This window comes from Salmo trutta, chromosome 13, assembly GCF_901001165.1.
Source record: "Salmo trutta chromosome 13, fSalTru1.1, whole genome shotgun sequence".
Lineage (NCBI taxonomy): Eukaryota > Metazoa > Chordata > Actinopteri > Salmoniformes > Salmonidae > Salmo > Salmo trutta.
The window spans coordinates 22761062-22779995 of NC_042969.1; the positions used below are offsets into that span (position 1 = coordinate 22761062).

General features: G+C 46.9%; 1 protein-coding gene across 6 annotated transcripts in view; it reads right to left on the reverse strand.

Annotated features, from left to right (window-relative positions):
- The window catches only part of LOC115205462 (mitogen-activated protein kinase kinase kinase kinase 4-like), a 125202-nt gene that overhangs the window by 76747 nt on the left and 29521 nt on the right, over positions 1–18934 (reverse strand). For 5 of the 6 annotated variants that reach the window (XM_029771459.1, XM_029771458.1, XM_029771461.1 and 2 more), the window contains exons 4-14: positions 17162–17287; positions 16580–16690; positions 16032–16122; positions 15759–15889; positions 15516–15570; positions 13421–13499; positions 11061–11233; positions 8915–8987; positions 7670–7877; positions 7015–7146; positions 4775–4840 (exon numbers count right to left, since the gene is read on the reverse strand). In XM_029771459.1, the coding sequence (XP_029627319.1) occupies positions 4775–4840; positions 7015–7146; positions 7670–7877; positions 8915–8987; positions 11061–11233; positions 13421–13499; positions 15516–15570; positions 15759–15889; positions 16032–16122; positions 16580–16690; positions 17162–17287 (1245 nt within the window). The remainder of the gene's footprint in view (positions 1–4774; positions 4841–7014; positions 7147–7669; positions 7878–8914; positions 8988–11060; positions 11234–13420; positions 13500–15515; positions 15571–15758; positions 15890–16031; positions 16123–16579; positions 16691–17161; positions 17288–18934) is intronic. The other variant, XM_029771463.1, reaches the window with a different exon arrangement.

An 18934-nucleotide genomic window follows, 5' to 3' on the forward strand; every position in this document is an offset into this window, starting at 1 on the left:
CTCCGGGAGCCTCTACTGTAGCTAGCAGATCCTTGGGAGAATCTACTGTAGCTAACAGATCCTCCAGGAGCCTCTACTGTAGCTAGCAGACCCTTTGGGAGACTCTACTGTAGCTAGCAGACCCTTCGGGAGACTCTACTGTAGCTGGCAGATCCTCCAGGAGCCTCTACATTAGCTAGCAGACCCTCCAGGAGCCTCTACTGTAGCTATCAGACCCTCCAAGAGCCTCTACTGTAGCTAGCAGACTCTTCAGGAGACTCTCTGTAGCTAGCTGACCCTGGCCCTGCAGGAAACTCTACTGTATCTAGCAGACTCTGGCCCTGCAGGATCCTCTACTGTAGCTAGCAGACTCTGGCCCTGCAGGAAACTCTACTGTATCTAGCAGACTCTGGCCCTGCAGGAAACTCTACTGTAGCTAGCAGACTCTGGCCCTGCAGGAAACTCTACTGTAGCTAGCAGACTCTGGCCCTGCAGGAAACTCTACTGTATCTAGCAGACTCTGGCCCTGCAGGAAACTCTACTGTAGCTAGCAGACCCTGGCCCTGCAGGAAACTCTACTGCAGCTAGCAGACTCTGGCCCTGCAGGAAACTCTACTGTAGCTAGCAGACTCTAGCTCTGCAGGAAACTCTACTGTAGCTAGCAGACCCTGGCCCTGCAGGAAACTCTACTGTAGCTAGCAGACTCTGGCCCTGCAGGACCCTCTACTGTAGCTAGCAGACTCTGGCCCTGCAGGAAACTCTACTGTATCTAGCAGACTCTGGCCCTGCAGGAAACTCTACTGTAGATAGCAGACCCTGGCCCTGCAGGAAACTCTACTGTATCTAGCAGACTCTGGCCCTGCAGGAAACTCTACTGTAGCTAGCAGACTCTGGCCCTGCAGGAAACTCTACTGTAGCTAGCAGACTCTGGCTCTGCAGGAAACTCTACTGCAGCTAGCAGACTCTGGCCCTGCAGGATCCTCTACTGTAGCTAGCAGACTCTGGTCCTGCAGGATCCTCTACTGTATCTAGCAGACTCTGGCCCTGCAGGAAACTCTACTGTAGCTAGTAGACTCTGGCCCTGCAGGAAACTCTACTGTAGCTAGCAGACTCTGGCCCTGCAGGAAACTCTGCTGCAGCTAGCAGACTCTGGCCCTGCAGGAAACTCTACTGTAGCTAGCAGACTCTGGCTCTGCAGGAAACTCTACTGTAGCTAGCAGACCCTGGCCCTGCAGGATCCTCTACTGTAGCTAGCAGACTCTGGCCCTGCAGGATCCTCTACTGTATCTAGCAGACTCTGGCCCTGCAGGAAACTCTACTGTAGCTAGCAGACCTTGGCCCTGCAGGATCCTCTACTGTAGCTAGCAGACTCTGGCCCTGCAGGATCCTCTACTGTATCTAGCAAACTCTGGCCCTGCAGGAAACTCTACTGTAGCTAGCAGACTCTGGCCCTGCAGGAAACTCTACTGTAGCTAGCAGACTATGGCCCTGCAGGAAACTCTACTGTAGCTAGCAGACTCTGGCCCTGCAGGATCCTCTACTGTAGCTAGCAGACCCTGGCCCTGCAGGAAACTCTACTGTATCAAGCAGACCCTCGCCCTGCAGGAAACTCTACTGTAGCTAGCAGACCCTGGCCCTGCAGGAAACTCTACTGTAGCTAGCAGACTCTGGCCCTGCAGGAAACTCTACTGTAGCTAGCAGACTCTGGGCCTGCAGGAAACTCTACTGTATCTAGCAGACCCTGGCCCTGCAGGAAACTCTACTGTATCTAGCAGACCCTGGCCCTGCAGGAAACTCTACTGTATCTAGCAGACCCTGGCCCTGCAGGAAACTCTACTGTATCTAGCAGACTCTGGCCCCGCAAGAAACTCTACTGTATCTAGCAGACTCTGGCCCTGCAGGAAACTCTACTGCAGCTAGCAGACTCTGGCCCTGCAGGATCCTCTACTGTATCTAGCAGACTCTGGCCCTGCAGGAAACTCTACTGTAGCTAGCAGACTCTGGCCCTGCAGGAAACTCTACTGTATCTAGCAGACTCTGGCCCTGCAGGAAACTCTACTGTATCTAGCAGACTCTGGCCCTGCAGGAAACTCTACTGCAGCTAGCAGACTCTAGCCTTGCAGGAAACTCTACTGTATCTAGCAGACCCTGGCCCTGCAGGAAACTCTACTGCAGCTAGCAGACTCTGGCCCTGCAGGAAACTCTACTGTATCTAGCAGACCCTGGCCCTGCAGGAAACTCTACTGTAGCTAGCAGACTCTGGCCCTGCAGGAAACTCTACTGTAGCTAGCAGACCCTGGCCCTGCAGGAAACTCTACTGTAGCTAGCAGACTCTGGCCCTGCAGGAAACTCTACTGTAGCTAGCTGACCCTGACCCTGCAGGATCCTCTACTGTAGCTAGCAGACCCTGGCCCTGCAGCTTCTCATTGAAACTAATACTGTAGAGAGGCTAAAGTCTCTCCAGACTTCAGAACTGGAGGAGGTATTATTTCAGGAGGGGCACTCCCATGCATTATGATCAGCACACATTTAAAGCACACACACGCACACACACCCACAAGAAGCACACACACACACACACACACACACACACACACACACACACACACACACACACACACACACACACACACACACACACACACACACACACACACACACACACACACACATACACACACACAAAAGGTTCTTCCTCAGCTCTTAAGGTTCCTCGGAAGACTCTTGCCAAATTAAGAACCTTTGAGCTCAGTGGGGGCTTCCTGACGGGGCATCTATAGTTCTTCAGAATTCTAAAAGGTCGTTGAAATGTATGGAAGCCTGCTGATGTGTTCCTTTTATAGCACACAGCAACTTGGCCAGTGTTGACTAGTGTTGATTTTGCAGTGTAATATTTCTAGTGTTGATTCAGGAGTTAAATTAACCCTGTTAATTGGACTTATTGCAACTGTTACTGAAATGGTTGATCCAGTTTAGATGCTTTAGGTAGTCTCCTAACCCTGACAGTCATTCTGAGCACAAGTTGAGGGTGAATATAAATTCCAAATGTTGGATATCCCCACTCTGGATGGATTCCAATAGGAATTACACATCACTTTGCAAGCCAGCATAATGTGACTTGCAGGCCTGATGTGGCCCATAAACTATGAGTTTCAGGCCAGTGTATAAGGGTAAAACTCTCAAAATAAGGCCTCATGAAATATGTATTGTATTGTCTTAAATAATTTAATTTTAATGATAACATATTCACTAAAATTCTGACTTGGTGAAGGCCAAAGGACTGAAAATGAATGAATGCTACAACCATGTCACTAGTAAACACAGTCATGGGTAGTACTGGTAACTCTAAAATTAACTCGACAGGCACCCTGGGAAATATGCAAAAACACTCAACACCCTACAGCAGGGCTATCCAATTCTGGTCCTGGAGTGCCAAAACATTTCTGTTTTTGGTTTCTACATGGATTTTTTTATGGTTCTTCAAAGAACCATCCCATTTAAGGTTCTTCAGATAACCTAAAATGGTTCCCCCATGGCATCGCTCTGAAGAACCTTATTTGGTTCCAACTTCAACCTTTATTTTTTAACGGCGTATATTCCTCGTTGGAAGTGGTTACAAGGAGGTCACACTGACATGAAGACTAAAGAGAAAGAGAAGTTGAGTTAAATCAATTCAACATCTGTAATCCCATATAAGCTTGGATGTTTTTCATCTATGATTCATGATGAGTTCAACATCATTTTTCATTTTATTTGCTTAATCAGATTAAATGAGAAACAAAAAGCCCCTTTATGTAATTAGGCATTTAAACTCTCTTTAACCCGTGTTGACAGACATGATGAGAGCATTTTTCTCCAAGCACCACACGCTATTTAAAGGCTAAACACAAACCATGGAATTCTATCATGAGGATCAAGACTAATGATCACGATGAGGATATACATAAATAATCTATTAGGTTTCTGGCTGTTAGACACAGCCTTCTCAAGCCAACAAGGAGACTGGAATCCATACTCAAGGGACAAACAAACTTGAATGCATTGTTTTATTCTCCCTACGTTGCGTTGTGAGCCTAAACATACCCTTTCATTGATTTTCAAACATATATTTCTTTGCATTACGGTAGGGAGTTGCACTTCCATCCATATAACAAACAGTTTATCTGACGTTCCAAAAACAGAGTTCCTCCTGTGAATTCCTTTAGATGCAACTTTGCCTTTTAAAGCAAATGACAACTTTTTGCACAAGGCTCCTTGCGGATTAAAAGTCAAACAGAGCCTTTCTTATGTGTTCTCTTCTACAGTACATTACAGTGCATAGTCTTTTATGTTGCCCTTGAGTACGCAGGGTTGACTATGTTTTCAGTTAGCCTTGCATCTATCATCCTTAGAGATCTTTAGAGAATGTGGCCTTTAGCTCCACATGCTAAGTGTAGGATAGCATGAGAGGAATTATTTAACAGGAGGTGTGGAACAGGAGCCATAATATACTCTGAGATAGCAACAAGGTCTTGAACTTGAAATCAGCCAGGATAGTCTAAACATTGCATTTTTCACCATTCGATTTTCTCCACTCCCTCATTGAATACTCCTGACACACCGATGTCCTCACATTCTGTTCCATGCAGAACCAGTCATAATATTTCCCTTAGACTAAGGCACAACATCCAAGCCAAAACATTTAAATTCAATAACCACCCATGTCTTTCATACAAACTGAAGTAATTTCCTGGTAGTGTTTGATGCATTCTGTTCCATGTAGGTTGAGTGAGAAAAATCAGAAAGCAATTATTACCTGTTCAGCTACAGGACCTGCAGGCCTTCCTCCGACATCAACCCTCCGTCTGCCACGATCCTCCACCTAACATTCAACGAGAGAGAAAAAAAGATGTGATAACGTCGAGGTTTCTGACATAGGAAATCCAAAGACTGAATCCTGGTAAAAAAACTAAAATATTCAGTGTCTAGCTGGCTTGCATAAGGCTCTTAACCCTCCTGTTTTAAATATTTAACCATGAAAATCAGTCCACATGACTCTCAAAGGCCCTGATAGAGTGCGTGACAGAATCAAAAGTGTGCAAGGAGTTCTTCCCCCCTGGGTTAACACAGAATGGGTTAAAAACCTTCTCCAGATCATGTTAAACAGTACACACTACATCTCCAGATGCACGTGAGGATTCATGAGGATGAGGAGGCAGAAGCCCATGTAAGCTACAGCACAGACAGGCAGACAGGAGGAGAGAGAGCAGCATAGCCAGGCAATCAGCCCTACTGACCATCTGGAATAAATTAGTAGCCGGGCCACTTTCCAGGATTCTGCCTAAACTCATTAGAACTGCCTTCTGCATTGCACTCACCAAGAGAAACACATGCATGGAGCCCGTCAACTTACACACATAGTCTAAGTCCCAAATGGTACCCTATTTCCTATATAATGCACTACCTTTGACCAGAGACCCTTGGAGAATAGGGAATACAGGGAAAAGGGTACCATTTGAGACACATAATGTATACAGCATGGATCATGATTCAGGGGCTATTGCTCAGCTCATGGTGCGGTGAACAGACTCCAAACCACCTCACACCTTAATGATCCCTCTGAAAACCTTAATGATCCTTCTGAACACCTCAATGATACCTCTGAACACCTCAATGATACCTCTGAACAGCTCAATGATCCCTCTGAACACCTCAATGATCCCTCTGAACACCTCAATGATCCCTTTGAACACCTCAATGATCCCTCTGAACACCTCAATGATCCCTCTGAACACCTCAATGATACCTCTGAACACCTCAATGATCCCTCTGAACACCTCAATGATCCCTCTGAACACCTCAATGATCCCTCTGAACACCTCAATGATCCCTCTGAACACCTCAATGATCCCTCTGAACACCTCAATGATACCTCTGAACACCTCAATGATACCTCTGAACACCTCAATGATACCTCTGAACACCTCAATGATCCTTTTGATCACCTCAATGATCCCTCTGAACACCTCAATGATCCTTTTGATCACCTCAATGATCCCTCTGAACACCTCAATGATCCCTCTGAACACCTTAATGATGCCTGCAATAAACCCACACCTATTGCCATATAATCTACTGTTCTGTTCTGCAGTCAGGCAGGTGTGGCTCATTCAGAGCCAGCGAACTGTGAGAGATTAATTAACCGAGTGTTTGAATTAAACAGACTAATTAAAGTCCTCAGAACGACATGGCAGTTCCCGCTTCCTTGGCTATAGGATGCTGTAATTGTCACTGACTTCTCGCCATGGCGCTCACCCTAGCTCCAACTTCAAATCATGGGAAATGTTAATACAGCAGAAAAAGGGGGAGTCATTTAATTATTTTATTTCAGGATGGTCCCACAGGCAATTTCTTTCTATGATCTTCCATAGAGTTTCCAACCATCAGTGGATTTAAATGCTAGCTTGGTGGATTTAATCACCAATGGGCTGAAAACTGAGACAGGTGGAAGTGCTGTGTCAACACCTTTCATACCAAATGCATATAAGCAGTTTTTGTAGAGGAACATGTATAAAATGTTAACTTGCACCTGGATTAAAAATGCATTGACCTTGTCACAAGGAATCTTTCAGAGCAGGTAACTGACTAAACAAAGTCGGTCCTGTCCCACTGAACAATGTTATGTAATGTGTTATGAGACACAACCATGTTAAAATGTTCAGACTTCAGACACAGATTATGTATGGACCTAAAATGTCTACCGAGACTGTAGAATCTAGATCATATTGGCCCATGACGATGCCGTCTGAATTCCAGGACCTTACAGCTTGTAGCAGACTACTTACAGGGAAACAACTAATACAGTGTTAATACACAGAAATCAAAATATTCAGAATTCTCCTCAGGTATTGGGCACAAAAGACCATCTAATCAGTACATACTTTTGGGGCTTCTGCCTGTCACGTGGAGCAATGTGGGCAGATAAGAATTAAGCAGGTAGGGGGTCTACTACTTAGAGCATGGTGCTTTTGACGGGGGGTAAAATTGACCAGCTACCTGTCTCTTGTTACTTCTCTTGTTCCTCTCATCCAATAGACCTCTGTCATTAGCTTCAGTCTCCTCCCTCCATAGCATCTCCTGTAGCTCTGGCCATTGGAACCCAGAATCCTGCAGCTGCTTCCTCTGCTGCTGTAACACAACAACACCACAATGCCACTGAGCATGGTATTACCTCAACTTCATTCAACACAACACAATGTTTTCTCTGCAAATAGTCAGTGGGACATCACAGTCCAACACGGCACATGACATCACTTTCTAGCCATCTGTACGGCACTATACATCAACAACAAACACCACAGAACATACCATTTCTGTGCATTCAGACCTAATACGACATACGTTATTTGTCTTTTGTGTAACGTAAACCACACAGGAGCTTCACTCCTGAACACATCCCTCCGTAGTTGGAAACAACAATAAAATACTCTATATTGTTCTATAAGACAATTCTTTGGTTTGTTCAACACTAAACAGTCCTTCTCATTTGAGCCAAACAAACAACAGGAGAGAGAGAAAAAGAGAGAGAGAAAGCCCGCCAAATCTCTAGCCAGCCAAGCTCATTTGCTGGCTGGGCAGCAGGCATTTGGCTCTGCTGCTCTGTTGGAGACGGCTGCTGAGAGGAGTGTTTCAACTAAAAAGTGTCTCTCACGTCCTCCAGCCTCCTGCGCTGCTCCTTCTGCTGGTGGATCCTCTTCTGCCTCTCGGCCAGCAGCTGCTGTTTGTACCGCTCCTGGTCCCGGAGCTGCTGCTGCAGGACCTGCTGCTGTCGCTGGGCTTCTGACCAGTTCTTATTCTCCTGCTGCAGACGCAGGAACTCTCTTCTCAGAGTGGACTCCCCCGGCAGGTTCACTATGGAGCTAGAGTGATAGGACAAAGAGGGTAGCCGAGGAGCAGGGCACAGAGACAGGACAGAGAGAGTAGCCGAGGAGCAGGGCACAGAGACAGGACAGAGAGAGTAGCCGAGGAGCAGGGCACAGAGACAGGACAGAGAGAGTAGCCGAGGACCAGGGCACAGAGACAGGACAGAGAGAGTAGCCGAGGAGCAGGGCACAGAGTGAGTGATGGGCAGGAGGAGTGAGGAGGCACATGGATTTATGGCTAGGAGTATAGTTACACACAGGGAGGAGCACACACACACACACACACACACACACACACGCACACACACACACACACACACACACACACACACACACACACACACACACACACACACACACACACACACACGGGGGTATATACGGACTGGGATACACAGGGACAGATACTGTACTGTCCACAGCAGAAAAAATATATTTTTATAGTCACTGCCATATGGCGCCCTGTCCAGCTAAGCGAACAGAAGTAGAGCATCTGGTGTCTTCATTGACAAGGCCATGCGTTCACACATTGTGCACTCTCAGACGAATATCCTCTATGACAGTTCTCAGGCCTGCATTACATAAGCAGTAGAGCTTGGACTTCACAGAGGGGGTCAGCTGGCTGTTCGATGGACCCAGTAGAGCTTGGACTCTAGCTTCACAGAGGGGGTCAGCTGGCTGTTCGATGGACCCAGTAGAGCTTGGACTCTAGCTTCACAGAGGTGGTCAGCTGGCTGTTCGATGGACCCAGTAGAGCTTGGACTCTAGCTTCACAGAGGTGGTCAGCTGGCTGTTCGATGGACCCAGTAGAGCTTGGACTCTAGCTTCACAGAGGGGGTCAGCTGGCTGTTCGATGGACCCAGTAGAGCTTGGACTCTAGCTTCACAGAGGTGGTCAGTTGGCTGTTCGATGGACCCAGTAGAGTTTGGACTCTAGCTTCACAGAGGGGATCAGCTGGCTGTTCGATGGGCCCAGGTGTGATGCCAGAGCTAGAGTTTGACCTTCTTTACAGTGTTAACGCTGTATCATCATACCTGGATTCACCTTCCTCTTCGTTAATCTCCTCCTCCTCATCCTCACTGCCGCTGTATTCATACTCTGGGCTCTCTGTGGGCAACATGTGACCAGAGTATATTTTAGACATGAGGGATGTATGCAATCTCAATGATACAGTACATTATGCAAATTCCTATACAGTGCCTACGGAAAGTATTCAGACCCTTTGACTTTTTCCACATTTTGTTATGTTACAGCCTTATTTTAAAATGTATTAAATAAATAAAAAATCCTCAGCAATCTACACACAATACCCTACAATGACAAACTGAAAACAGGTTTTTAGAAATTCAGGAAATGTATTCAAAACAAAAAAAATGACTTATTTACATAAGTATTCAGACCCTTTGCTATAAGACTCGAAATTGAGCTCAGGTGCATCCTGTTTCCATTGATCATCCTTGAGATGTTTCTACAACTTGATTGGAGTCCACATGTGGTAAATTCAATTGATTGGACATGATTTGGAAAGGCACACACCTGTCTATATAAGATCCCACAGTTGACAGTGCATGTCAGAGCAAAAACCAAGCCATGAGGTCGAAGGAATTGTCCGTAGAGCTCCGAGACAGGATTGTGTCGAGGCACAGATCTGGGGAAGGGTACCAAAAAATGTCTGCAGCATTGAAGGTCCACAAGAACACAGTGGTCTCCATCATTCTTAAATGGAAGAAGTTTGGAACCACCAAGACCCTTCCTAGAGCTGGCCACCCAGCCAAACTAAGCAATTGGGGGAGAAGGTCCTTGATCTAGGAGGTGACCAAGAACCCGATGGTCACTCTGACAGACCTCTAGCCACTCCACAGTAAAAGGCAAATGATAGCCACTAGGAGTTTGCCAAAAGACTCTCATACCATGAGAAAAAATATTCTCTGGTCTGATGAAACCAAGATTGAACTCTTTGGCCTGAATGCCAAGTGTCACGTCTGGAGGAAACCTGGCACCATCCCTACGGTGAAGCGCGGTGGTGGCAACATCATGCTGTGGGGATGTTTTTCAGAGGCAGGGACTGGGAGACTTGTCAGGATTGAGGCAAAGATTAATGGAGCAATGTACAGAGAGACCCTTGATGAAAACCTGCTCCAGAGCGCTCAGGACCTCAGACTGGGGCGAAGGTTCACCTTCCAACACGACAACAACCCTAAGCACTCAGCCAAGACAACACAGCAGTGGCTTCGGGACAAGTCTCTGAATGTCCTTGAGTGGCTCAGCCAGAGCCCGGATCGAAAACCTCTGGAGACACCTGAAAATAGCTGTGCAGCAACGCTCCCCATCCAACCTGACAGAGCTTGAGAGGATCTGCAGAGAAAAATGGGAGAAACTCCCCAAATACAGGTGCGCCAAGCTTGTAGCGTCATATCCAAGAAGAGTGGCGCAGGCACTGCATCTCAGTGGAAGAGGCGTCAATACAGAATCCAGGCTGTATCACATCCAGCCGTGATTGGGAGTCCCAGAGTGCGGCACACAATTGGCCCAGCGTTGTCCGGGTTTGGCCGGGGTAGGCCATCATTTTAAATAAGAATTTGGGTATGAATACTTTCCGAAGGCACTGTATATACTAGGATAAACAACGAGGTGGTTATTCTGTACAGTACAACAGGCTCACACATACTGTAACTTTCCCACAGTCAGCTAGTTCCTCCTCTCTCACCATCTAAGCAGGGAAAACATCAATTACAGTAAAACAACCCAATGTGTCCTCTCCAGGTGTCTCCTGCAGTTTACCCACATGGAACTAAAACTAGTCATGAACAGTCTCACTTCCTTTTCTTCAGCTGGATTCCATTCCAAAACGCTTGTCAAAATTACTAAATAGTTCAGTATGTTAAATTACGCTCATTCCTTCTTCTGAACCCTCACAAGTTTTTGTGAATTACACTGAGAAAGAATAAGAAAGAGAGATTATGACAGAGAGAGAAAGAGCGAGAGGGAGAGAGAGAAAGAGAGAGAGAGAGAGAAAAAGAGAGGAAGGGAGAGACGGGAAGCGAGAGATATAGAGAATGAGAGAGAGAGAGAGCGAGAGTGCAAAGTATCATACAGCTCTAAAGCTTGCGTGCCAAACTCAGCAACTGTTGAGTGATTCTAGGTGATCTCTGCTATCCTGTAATGACAACATGGCCTCACCTTTATCTCTCTTCTTCCTGGTTCTGTCCAGGTGGTCTTTGAGCATGATGCGGACCTGCCGTTCGTTGGGCAGGTCTTTGATGAACGAGTGCCTTAGGAGGGTTTCTGTAGCGGGACGATGGAGGTAGTTCTTCACCAGACAGCTCTCCACAAAGGTCATTAACTTCTTGGACCTGGAGAGGACACAGAGAGGACACAGAGAGGACACAGAGAGGACACAGGGCCACAACATGCTCAGGCAGTGTCCAAGATGGCAACCTAACCCTTGTAGTATGTAGTGCACTATTGTTGGCCAGATCCTCATGAGCTATTGGGAATAGGGTGTCATTTCAGACAGCCTCAACGTATTCCCAAAGTCTGCCACGCATGAACACAACTTTATTAAATTAATATTGAATAAACAAACAAACACAAGGCTTCATGCATTATGAAATGCATTATGAAAGGGTTGCTGAGGACATGTGAACTGGAAGACAAAAGTTTCTCTACCTTCCCTTCCCATTGTATCTAAAAAGCCTAATTTTAGACTCCTGCATGAAGTCAAACTGTTACTGTAGGGGTTTGTCTTCTCACACTGATGCTAAAATTATAAACAGGAACGTGACAATAAACCATATGTGCTCAGCCTAAACTAATGGTACAGTATACAACAAAAAGTGACATACGGGGTAAGGAAGGGACATTGTATTGCAGCAGTTTTGTTGGCAGTAATGTTATTGGAGCTAGCTAAGCAAGGGTAAAAGGTGAAGGAAGCCGGAGGGAGGCTGAATGAGTTTTGAACACTCTGGGGAAAACATTCCTGCTGTGTTGTTGATGCTCTGTGGGGTGTGAGAGTGGTGTCTCTGAGGGAGAGAGGCATCGTGGTGTCACTAAGGGAGGCAGAGTGGTGTCTCTAAGGGAGAGAGGCATCGTGGTGTCGCTAAGGGAGGCAGAGTGGTGTCGCTAAGGGAGAGAGGCATCGTGGTGTCACTAAGGGAGGCAAAGTGGTGTCTCTAAGGGAGAGAGGCATCGTGGTGTCACTAAGGGAGGCAAAGTGGTGTCTCTAAGGGAGAGAGGCATCGTGGTGTCGCTAAGGGAGGCAGAGTGGTGTCGCTAAGGGAGGGAGGCAGAGTGGTGTCTCTAAGGGAGAGAGGCAGAGTGGTGTCTCTAAGGGAGCGAGACAGAATGCTGTCTTTAAGGGAGGCAGAGTGGTGTCTCTAAGGGAGGGAGGCATCGTGTTGTCTCTGAGGGAGGGAGGCAGAGTGGTGTCTCTAAGGGAGGGAGGCATCGTGTTGTCTCTGAGGAAGGGAGGCAGAGTGGTGTCTCTAAGGGAGCGAGACAGAGTGCTGTCTCTAAGGGAGCGAGGCAGAGTGGTGTCTCTAAGGGAGAGAGGCATCGTGTTGTCTCTGAGGGAGGGAGGCAGAGTGGTATCTCTAAGGGAGCGAGACAGAGTGCTGTCTCTAAGGGAGCGAGGCAGAGTGGTGTCTCTAAGGGAGGGAGGCATCGTGTTGTCTCTGAGGGAGGGAGGCAGAGTGGTATCTCTAAGGGAGAGAGACAGAGTGGTGTCTCTCAGGGAGAGAGGCAGAGTGGTGTCTCTAAGGGAGGGAGGCAGAGTGGTGTCTCTAAGGGAGGCAGAGTGGTGTCTCTAAGGGAGGGAGGCATCGTGGTGTCGCTAAGGGAGAGAGAGTGGTGTCGCTAAGGGAGGGAGGCAGAGTGGTGTCTCTAAGGGAGAGAGGCAGAGTGGTGTCTCTAAGGGAGCGAGGCAGAGTGGTGTCTCTAAGGGAGAGAGGCAGAGTGGTGTCTCTAAAGGAGGCAGAGTGGTGTCTCTAAGGGAGGCAGAGTGGTGTCTCGAAGGGAGGCAGAGTGGTGTCTCTAAGGGAGGGAGGCAGAGTGGTGTCTGAGGGAGGGAGAGTGGTGTCTCTGAGGGAGGGAGAGTAGTGTCTCGAAGGGAGGCAGAGTGGTGTCTCTGAGGGACGGAGGCATCGTGGTGTCGCTAAGGGAGGCAGAGCGGTGTCTCTAAGGGAGCGAGACAGAGTGGTATCTCTAAGGGAGCGAGACAGAGTGCTGTCTCTAAGGGAGCGAGGCAGAGTGGTGTCTCTAAGGGAGGGAGGCATCGTGCTGTCTCTGAGGGAGGGAGGCAGAGTGGTATCTCTAAGGGAGAGAGAGGCAGAGTGGTGTCTCTAAGGGAGGCAGAGTGGTGTTTCTAAGGGACGGAGGCAGAGTGGTATCTCTAAGGGAGGGAGGCAGAGTGGTGTCTCTGAGGGAGGCAGAGTGGTGTCTCTGAGGGAGGCAGAGTGGTGTCTGAGGGAGGGAGGCAGAGTGGTGTCTCTGAGGGAGGGAGGCAGAATGGTGTCGCTAAGAGAGAGAGCTGTCTTTCTTACCATTTCTTTGATTTGAGCTTGGGGGGCAGGTTGCGAGGAATGAGGAACAGGGCTCTCATGGGATGCATGTCACACAAGGCTGGGGACAGAGACAGACAGAGAAACTATGGTTACGTCCCAAATGGCACAATATTCCCTTTTTTTGCGCTACTTTTAACCAGGGCCTCTTGTCAAAAGTAGTGCACTATGTAGGGAATAGGGTGCTGTTTAGAATGCACAAGACAGAAAGTGGACTGAGGTTATGAGAGGCCCCATTGTGCCCCAATCACATGACAGGGGATGGAAGAAGTGTTCCACAGTGTTGTCAATGTTAGGCTACAGTCCTGTCCTGTTACACTCAGCCTGATAGTAGTATATACTACACAGTCCCTACTACCATAGTCACAGTAAGTAGGGGTGTTGAGGGTATCTCCTGAAAAGTGTATACAGTACCAGTCAAAAGTTTGGACACATCTACTGATTCCAGGGGTTTTCTTTATTTTTACAATTTACTATATGCCTGTCTTTCCATCTTAATGCATTTGAGCCAATCAGTTGTGTTGTGACAAGGTAGGAGTGGTATACAGAAGATAGCCTTATTTGGTAAAAGACCAAGTCCATATTATGGCAAGAAAAGCTCAAATAAGCAAAGAAAAACGACAGTCCATCATTACTTTAAGACATGAAGCTCAGTCAATGTTTCTTCAAGTGCAGTCACAAAAACCATCAAGCGTTATGATGAAACTGGCTCTCACGAGAACGGCCACAGGAAAGGAAGACCCAGAGTTACCTCTGCTGCAGAGGATAAGTTCATTAGAGTTAACAGCCTCAGAAATCTGCAATTAACTGCACCTCAGATTGCACCTCACAGAGTTCAAGTAACAGACACATCTCAACATCAACTGGCCTTCATGGTTGAATTTCTGCAAAGAAACCACTACTAAAGGACACCAATAATAAGAAGAGACTTGCTTGGGCCAAGAAACACTAGCAATGGACATTAGACCGGTGGAAATCTGTCCTTTGGTCTGATGAGTCCAAATTTGAGATTTCTGGTTCCAACCGCCGTGTCTTTGTGAGACGCAGAGTAGGTGAACGGATCATCTCCGCACGTGTGGTTCCCACCGTGAAACATGGAGGAGGAGGTGTGATGGTATGGGGGTGCTTTGCTGGTGACACTGTCAACGATTTCTTCAGAATTCAAGGCACACTTAACCAGCATGGCTACCACAGCATTCTGCAGCGATACGCCATCTCATCTGGTTTGCGCTTTGTGGGACTATCATTTGTTTTCAACAGGACAATGATCCAACACACCTCCAGGCTGTGTAAGGGCTATTTTACCAAGAAAGAGAATGATGGAGTGCTGCATCAGATGACCTGGCCTCCACAATCAGCCAACCTCAACCCAATTGAGATGGTTTAAGATGAGTTGGACCGCAGAGTGAAGGAAAAGCAGCCAACAAGTCCTCAGCATATATGGGAACTCCTTTAAGACTGTTGGAAAAACATTCCAGGTGAAGCTGGTTGAGAGAATGCCAAGCGTGTACAAAGCTGTCATCAAGGCAAAGGGTGACTACTTTGAAGAATCTCAAATTTAAAATGTATTTTGAATTGTTTAACACTTTTTTGGTTACTACATGATTCCATATGTGTTATTTCATAGTTTTGATGTCTTCACTATTATTCTACAATGTAGAAAATAGTAAAAATAAAGACACACTCTTGAATGAGTAGGTATGTCCAAACTTTTGACTGGCACTGTATACTTATTGATACAATTTTGGGGAGAACAAAATAATATTTCACAAAAGTAGTACACTGGGCCTTTATCAGTCCTGTTTTAGCAGACCGATATAGCATCTGCAAGCACGGGCAAACTCACAGTTATTGCAACAAAACTCAAAACTACAACATTGTACAGTAAGACTGAAAATACAGCATAATGATGTAGGATACAAAAAATGCTTAAAAGAAAATAAACCATATAATTACAGCAGAGCATATTAGCCATGGACTAGAAAACCCTCCAGCTATAAGATGTGGAGGAGAAAGAGAAGATTTCTGAGATTGTAATGTGTATGGACAGGAGAGAAGGGAGGAGGGTAACACTTACGTGGTGCTCCTTCAGCCATCTCCAGAGCTGTGATTCCCAGAGACCACAGGTCACTCTATAGGGAGTCATCCAGTCAGAGCCATTTCAGATTCACACGACAGAAATACAGACAGAAATACATAAAGTACACATCCACACACACCCACAGACAAACACAAATAACCCCCCCCCCCCCCCCCCCCCCCACATACACATTCACGCACGCAAAAATGGCATTTCCAGCAGAGATTGGCTCCCTTTTACCCTGTAGTCATAGGTTGAGTCTGGGTTCTCGTCACAGGCAATGACCTCAGGGGCCATCCAGTACGGAGTCCCAATAAAGGTGTTCCTCCTCCCTATCGTCCTGTCCAGCTGAGCACTCACCCCAAAGTCAACTGGCAAAGACAAGACACTGTGTTTGAACAGATTAAACCACACCCACAAGGGAACAGCAGGCAAATACTGAAGTGACAGTGACAAATCCTTTCGACTGTGGCTATGTGGGATGTGAGTTGAACTTTGTCTCCTAGTCCTTACCCAGCTTGACCTCCGCGTTCTCAGTCAGCAGCACGTTCTGGCCTTTGATGTCACGGTGAATGACGTGGTGTGAGTGGAGGTGAGACAGGCCCTGTGGTGACACACACATACACACACGCACGATGTCAGGACACCACACACAAACAAACAAACACACATGCACGCGCACACACACACACACACACACACCACATAATCTCTCTCTCTCTCAGAACTTGGGAACAGGCACAGCGAGGAAGTGTACACTGCTTCAAAGGAGTGAAAAATAAATTCAGGAAGTTTGTTTATTTAAGATAATGGCTTCACCGTGTTCCGCTGCTATCTGCTACGATACCCTCTGCCCTGTGGGTCACCGTGTAGCCTAACTCTCAATGACTGTCCTACCATAAATTTAGAAGAAAAAGCTCCTAATCCAAAACAATAACTCTCCTGCTACAATACGGCCGATATAGGATGAGACGAACTCTCTGAAGTGATTCTCATGACCTTTATATTCCCCAGGGGGTTGGGGAGAACATCTTATCTCTATCTCCAGTAGCACTACTCACTCGGAGGACCTCCCTGCAGATGTAGGCGATCCAGTCCTCCTTTAGGCTGTTCCCTTTAGTCTTCTTCACTAGGTCAGTGACTGAGCCCGCCCCACAGTACTCCATCACCAGCTATTCGGCAAGGACAGACAGACAGACAGACAGACAGACAGACAGACAGACAGACAGACAGACGCACGCACGCACGCACACACACACAGAGGAAATGGCTCAGACAGATGCCAGGCCACCAGCAGAACAGCACCCTTTAACACACGACTGTGGCAAAGCCTACAACACCGTCACATCCCACTATAGGCACACAAGGAAAGGCAAAGATACAACTCATCATTTGTCATTTGATTATTGTTATCGGGAAATGTGTAGGAGTAGGACCCAGAGATTTTCCTGGTATTATTCATGGTGTCAGGAAAACTCATGGCCCATGTTAAGTTTTCCAGGACCATGTTTTTTGGTGCTATAGAACGTGTATGAGCTGTACATACATACAGAGATAGAGGCCTTCTTAAAGATGATGCATTACTGAGATACCATGATTGAAGTGAGGAGAAATCAACAGAGACATGGAGAACAGCCACTCACCCACAGCTGGTCATCCTGACCTGCACGACTCTTCTTCACAAAGGCACCATAGTATGTAGCTATATTCCTATGATGGGAATATGTCTTCAACATATTAATCTCTAATTTGATTTCCTCTTCTTCTTCCTGTACACAAAAAAGGATATTAACAATTGTTTATATTAAACTTGACAACGGAAAACAGCAGGCCGTAATGCAGCCAAACCAAAACCCAGGGAGTGAAAACCCTGCTTCTCTTCCTGCCCCTGCACAGAACAGTTACAGTTGACTTTTAAGACAAAATTCAAATTAAACTGAGCTGGCAGATTTGTGCTGGGCTCGCCATACTGGTGAGATGTGCTGTTAGCCTCGCTGGACCCACGGGCCTGCCAACACACATGGCAATCAACAGCAGTGGTAATATCACTGGCTCAGTCACTACCAATTATGGAGTGTGGGTTTGGAGTCCATTTTAGCATTCATGTTTACATTGCATGGGGCCCTAAGGACATGTTAATTGATTTGTTTCTTCCCATATGCTCCACTGACAGACCCTCACTAAGGCTAAGGGAGGGCTCATGTAGCGTAGCATGTCTTTGGTGTGGAGATAGAAACAGACAGCTTCTCCTTAAGAAGCAGTAGTGTGTGTCAGGGGCCTAGACGGGATTTGTTTTGTGTGTGAAGCCTTGGAAAAGCATGATGACACACGAATGCATTGCATTTCCATTCCCAGGGTTTTTCATAGTGTAGTATAGTCAACAGACTGCAACATGACACTGTCTTTCCTGCCAGGAAAACCACAACACCCCCATGCTTCTGGACAGAATATTAGAGATTTGCTTTGACTTGGTTAAACATTTACTGTTGACTAGTTCATTCCAGATAGCGCTGACTAGTTCATTCCAGATAGGGCTGATAGCTTGTCTGGTTTGTTTAACAATAACGAAAATAATTACAGGATTATAAATGTGTTGTTTTCTGTACCAATACACAGACTTAACAACCAAAACACAGACTTAACAACCGATACACACCAGAAATAGACTGCTATATAATAAAATGAGGGAATTTATCTTCTCTATAACTTTTCCCTGAACGGTAGCAGTACAACAGAAGTGGCTTAAATGGGGACACCAGGCATTTTCTCTCTCTATTCTCACCTCACAAAAGGCCTCCCTGCTCCCGTCTCCTGACCCCGAGAGACACAGCAGCTTCATTCAACATAGGCATTTGACCCCTCATAGAGCTGAGTAATCTCTCTTAAAGAATGCTACCTCTCTATCCTGGAAAGGGAGACAACCTTAACTGAACCTTCCTTTCCCTTTAAATCAAACCAGGAACAAGAGGAGAGGAAATTCCTACTAGGAAAGGACCCGACACAGACGCTCTTTGTACAGGACAATGTCTCAATCCCCAGGAGGGTTTGAGGCGAGTGACCGGGCAGCGACTGGGGCCTGGGTCTGGGCTGAGGCCAGGCAGCCTGAATAGTATGAGATAATGGAGGGGGAGCGAGGGAAGGGGAGTGAGGGTGAGGGATGGGAGGTTTTGGATATGTGGGGAGGGATGTGTTTTCGGGGAGAGGCCCTGGGCCTTCAGAGAGGGGCTATTCAGTTGTACAGGAAATCTCCTGCTGATATCTCTCAGGGCAGATAGACAATACAAGATGGGCAGGGAAAGGGAAAAGGCTGAAGAGAGATAGTCAGAGAGCCTGGGGGAGGGGTGTGTGTGTTATCTTCTCTGCTTAAACTCCTTGGGGTGCAATATGGTGAACTGGGCTTCTTAAACACACCTCAG